Raw genomic sequence first — 5,091 nt, 5'->3', positions numbered from 1 at the left:
TGTACCACCACGCCCTGACCAGATTTTTTTTTTTTTTTTAAGATTTATTTATTTTAGTTATATGAGTACACTGTTACTATCTTCAGACACACCAGAAGAGGGCATCAGATCCCATTACAGATGATGGTGAGCCACCATGTGGTTGCTGTTAAACTCAGGACCTCTGGAGGAGCAAACAGTGCTCCTAAACCACAAGGCCCATCTCTCCAGCCCCAGATAACTGTTTTTGTTTTTAAGACAGCATCTTTCTGTAGTCCAGATTGCCTAGACCGCCTCAAACTTGGCCGCCTCGCTAACTCCTCCATCTCATTTCCTGTTAGGATTAAAGAAGGAAGCCAGCTGCTCTGCCCCCAGAACATTCTCTTTGGGTTTTCAACCAGGGGTCTACAAAGCTGTTGGACTCTTCATTCTGACAACCCTTCGTTTACTTAGCCAATGTAGTTCTTCTCATGTGCATGCTACAGTATAGATTGAGCCAAACAAGATTGGTTCCGCTTGCTTTTGCTAATGCCTGTTTTGTAAAAGTAGACGCATATGATTTTCACAAATGGATAGCAGAAATATTAGAATTTGGTTCAGACTACAATCATGGTAATTAAAGCATCCAGAGATTAGGGATTTGCTGTGGTGGCGCCGAGAAAAATCTCTTGGGTTTAGCCTGCACACGAGTTCTTACTCTACGAGAGCGAAAGCGAGGTAGTGTTTGCTTCTCTCTGCTCTAGCGCTCCTTTCGCTAATTTTCTCCCAGCTAATTTAATAACCTTTCACAGAAAACAGTCCTCTGCGAAAACTAGGCCTTTCAGGCCAAAACCCCTCAGTCCGCCTGCGCGGACTTAGCGTGACTTCCGGTTAGCCAAACAACCACGTGATCAAATGCCCTCACTGCGCATGTTTGAAGAGGAGTTGGACTGAACCATTTTGCCCGACGAAAGGGGTACACCTTTTGTGTTTTAAAGCTTAAAACCGATTCTCGATCGTGATCATCTATGATCACGGTCTTTTAGGAAGTAAGTAAGTGAGTGTGAAGTGGAGGAAGATGAAATAGCTTAGCGGAAATACAGACAATCATGGAGTGGGGCTTGGGCTCTCCCCTTCGTAGTTAATGGGAGGAGCCCGCGACCAGCAAGCTCTTTCCTTTCGCTGCTGCGTCTGCAGCCATGAGGTGAGCAGGCCCGGCTCTCGGTTTCTGACCGACAAGCCCGGCGAAGCCTAGCGGGGAACCGGGCCGGGACCCCGAATGGCAAAAGGGAGAGGGGAGGCGGGCGTGGTGCTTCCATGTCTGGAGCGCGGAGAGCACACGCGACCTGGGCCTAGGGAGGGTGGGCCGCGGGACGCCGTGGCCCGTAAAGACCTCCGGCGGGCGCCGCTCCGCCTGGCTCGCGTCGTGAGGCACCACACGGGGAGATTGGTGACGACTGGGCACTGAGTGGCTTCTTGGTGCGCTGGGGCCCAGCGGACCTCTAACATGGGGCAAGTCTCGGGCAAGCCCAGGCCTCCGAGTGCGGAGGGTGAGGCGCCAGTTTGGCCTCCACCCGAACGGCTGGACGGCGTGTATTAGTGTAAAAAAGCATAGAAAGCAAAAAGCTACGCCTGTCCTTCTGGGTAAACAGGCTACGTCCCAGCCCTGATCCACTGGTGTCCGATACTTAACATTAAAGTCTTCACAGAGCCAAATACCCGGAAGAGCTTAACCCCCTCCCCCAAATCCCGAATGGCTAACCATCGTGGCCACGTTCACTGCCCAGGTCTTGGTTTGGATTTAAGATCTTGATTTGGAGTTTGTTGGAGGACAGGAAGGGGTGGCAAAATTTTTAGGGCTAGGGAGTATATTTCCTTTAATACTTATTGGTGTGTATTTTGCCCATTTTTTTAATAAATACTAAGACTTAGGTGGGGAGATTTTGCTTGGGAGTGTTTGTTGCTCAGAAGTGGCTTTCAGGGATTAATTAATAGTGTTTTCTGTATACCCCAGTATGCTTAGGCTACAGAAGAGGCTTGCCTCTAGCGTCCTCCGCTGTGGTAAAAAGAAGGTGTGGTTGGACCCCAATGAAACCAACGAAATCGCCAATGCCAACTCCCGTGAGTATGATCCTTCACCCTCACCTACAAAGAGTGGATATATATTTTTATAGATTATATATACATTAATATACAGGATGCAACATCCAGTGTTACATTAGTAGATTATAAGCAAAGTATTTTGTAGCCGTATGGAAGTTTAAAAAAGATATTTGAGGGGTTGGGGATTTAGCTCAGTGGTAGAGCGCTTACCTAGCAAGCGCAAGGCCCTGGGTTCGGTCCCCAGCTCCGAAAAAAAGAGAAAGAAAAAAAGATATTTGAGGACAGGATGCTGGGTGAGGCTTTAAGGCATAAGCAAGGCTTGTTAGTATCAGACAGGTGGCTCCAAGGACCTTAACTAGTGTTTCAGATAGACCAGATAAGCTATGAAGTATTTATGAGGTGAATAATTTTTTCTTCATAAGTGTTTGCCAGGATTTCAGCTTCTGTTCAGGAAAGCTTTGAGTTCTGTGGCCAGCACATTGCTAACAACAGGTATGTTTTCCCAGGTCAGCAGATCAGGAAGCTGATCAAAGATGGCCTGATCATCCGGAAGCCTGTGACTGTCCATTCCCGGGCTCGATGCCGGAAGAACACCTTGGCCCGACGGAAGGGCAGGCATATGGGCATAGGTGAGAATGCTCTAACCTTCCACCCTGCCTCATAAAGAATGGGTACAGTGGTAGAGCGCTTGATTGGCAAGCTTATGAACCTGGTTGAGGTCTACACGGACACTGGTGATCTTCTCTTCTCCCGTCTTGTGCCATTGCTGGGCAAATGCTATTTTCTTTTGCATGGATGCAAGTTAGCACTGGCACTGGGTTTGTTGATGGGGAAAAGATGTCAACATTAAATCTCTATATTCTGATTGTGCTGGGGGTTATACTGAGTGTTTTAAAACTGGGGGCTGGAGGGGCGGCTCAGGAGTTGGGTCTCAATTTCAAGGCCAGTTTTGATGCTGTCCCCCAGTCCCAAAAGGAGAGGTTAATGTTGGTCGTTGAGACTGTCTCCTTTACAGCTCTGACTAGCTTTGTACTGAGCTATCTGCCTCCACTGTTGTTCTCTTGACTCGGTAAAAGAAATTAAGTGCTTGAATATTTCTTAAAATGAAAGACAGCTGAGTGAGGGAAGACCGCTCAGAGTCTCTAACTCTTGCTCAGGGAAGAGGAAGGGTACTGCCAACGCTCGGATGCCCGAGAAGGTAACCTGGATGCGAAGGATGCGGATCCTGCGCCGGCTTCTCAGGAGATACCGGGAATCTAAGAAGATTGACCGACATATGTAAGCACATTGTTACTTTTTTTTCCCCCCCCCGGAGCTGGGGACCGAACCCAGGGCCTTGCGCTTGCTAGGCAAGAGCTCTACCACTGAGCTAAACCCCCAACCCCACATTGTTACTTTTACAGCTTTGTCTTTTCACCCTGCGGTGGCTTTGGGTAGGGAATCCTGCCAAGGGAGCTGTCTAAGTCTAGTGGGTTGGTTTCCCCTTGTGCTATCAGAGCTACCCAAGATCTGAATTGGCCAAGCAAGTTGTGTGTAGGGGCTATCCCAAAGGTCTTTGGGGGAGGGGGCAGCAGTCCTATATAAGTAACCATGGGCTTAGTGACCATGGGGAGAGGAACAACCACATGTCCATTGTTGATCTTCTGGTCCTTGTCCCCTGCAGGTATCACAGCCTGTACCTGAAGGTCAAAGGGAATGTGTTCAAAAACAAGCGGATTCTCATGGAGCACATCCACAAACTGAAGGCAGACAAGGCCCGCAAGAAGCTACTGGCGTAAGTTTCTTCCAAGAGTGGTATTACAGGCTGGAGAGAGTTAAGAGCACTGACTGCTCTTCCAGAGGTCCTGAGTTCAAATCCCAGCAACCACATGGTGGCTCACAACCATGTGTAGTGGGATCTGATGCCCTCTTCTGGTGTGTCTGAGGATAGCAACAGTGTACTCGTGTACATAAGACAGTCTTTTTAAAAGATAGTTGTGAGCAACTGTCACGCCTACTGCCTGCCCATCCTCACTGGTCTGGGTGAGACGGGAGCTGCTGTTCTTTGGGCTGATGCAGATCCTAGGGTTTGGAGGTTTGGGGGTGTGCTGTCTCCTCAGCTGTTCGCCCGTGCCCACACTTGTCTTTTTCTTATACCAGTGACCAGGCTGAGGCTCGCAGGTCTAAGACCAAGGAAGCACGAAAGCGCCGGGAGGAGCGCCTCCAAGCCAAGAAGGAGGAGATCATCAAGACTCTGTCCAAGGAGGAAGAGACCAAGAAATGAAGCTTCCCTCATGTCTGTACATAGTGGCCAGGCTGTGGCCTCACGTGGATCAGTCATTAAAATAAAACAAGCCTTTGTCCTTGTCCATTGCCTTCTTTGTAGCAGTTTTGGCTGATGTGTCTTATGAGTCTAGGATTTGGTTTCGTGGTGGTATTGGAACTGGTTGAGGGGGTTGCCTACTTCTCATAGGCTTAAGTGATGGTGTATTGATTGGTTCTCTAGAGTGGCTGAGACCATGGTATCCATCAAGCAGCCTGCTTGAAGGGTTCTAGTCCTAAAATCTGGTATGCCTGTGTGTACTCAGCTGCTTGGAACCTGCCTTAGGGTCTCTCAAAGCAATTACCCGTTAGCTGGGCAGGTTTAGGTGTATAGTAATTGCTGTACATTACTCTTTCCTGGAGCTGGGGACCGAACTCCAGGGCCTTGCGCTTCTAGGCAAGCGCTCTACCACTGAGCTAAATCCCCAACCCCCTTTTTTTTTTTTTTTTTCGGAGCTGGGGACTGAACCCAGGGCCTTGCGCTTCCCTAGGCAAGCGCTCTACCACTGAGCTAAATCCCCAACCCCTGTACATTACTCTTACATTGACCCTCTGATCTTCACAAAATACTGAAGCAGGGTCAGCCAATCCATTTTGTGGCTGGCAGGTGAATGTGGGCTGAGGCAGTTCAGACTGATTCCCAGGTCATTGGTGAGGAGAGAAAGCAGTGTGGTGGTTTGAGATAAGACGTCCAGTGATGGGGTAGGCAATTTAGCTCAGTGGTAGAGC

The 5,091-nt window shown here is 49.0% G+C and overlaps 1 protein-coding gene across 1 annotated transcript; it reads left to right on the top strand.

The window, feature by feature from the left end:
- The first annotated feature begins 1,032 nt into the window (after positions 1–1,032).
- On the top strand, positions 1,033–4,413 carry Rpl19 (ribosomal protein L19). Its single transcript, XM_032913115.1, has 6 exons — positions 1,033–1,162; positions 1,973–2,079; positions 2,568–2,690; positions 3,219–3,339; positions 3,725–3,835; positions 4,201–4,413. The coding sequence occupies exons 1-6, from the start codon at positions 1,158–1,160 to the stop codon at positions 4,322–4,324; spliced, it is 591 nt and encodes a 196-aa protein (XP_032769006.1). The 5' UTR covers positions 1,033–1,157; the 3' UTR covers positions 4,325–4,413.
- Positions 4,414–5,091: the final 678 nt, after the last annotated feature.

Source organism: Rattus rattus, chromosome 9 (assembly GCF_011064425.1).
Source record: "Rattus rattus isolate New Zealand chromosome 9, Rrattus_CSIRO_v1, whole genome shotgun sequence".
In the NCBI taxonomy this organism is placed as follows: domain Eukaryota; kingdom Metazoa; phylum Chordata; class Mammalia; order Rodentia; family Muridae; genus Rattus; species Rattus rattus.
Note: the sequence above shows the minus strand (reverse complement) of the source record. Positions and strands in the feature narration are given on the sequence as shown.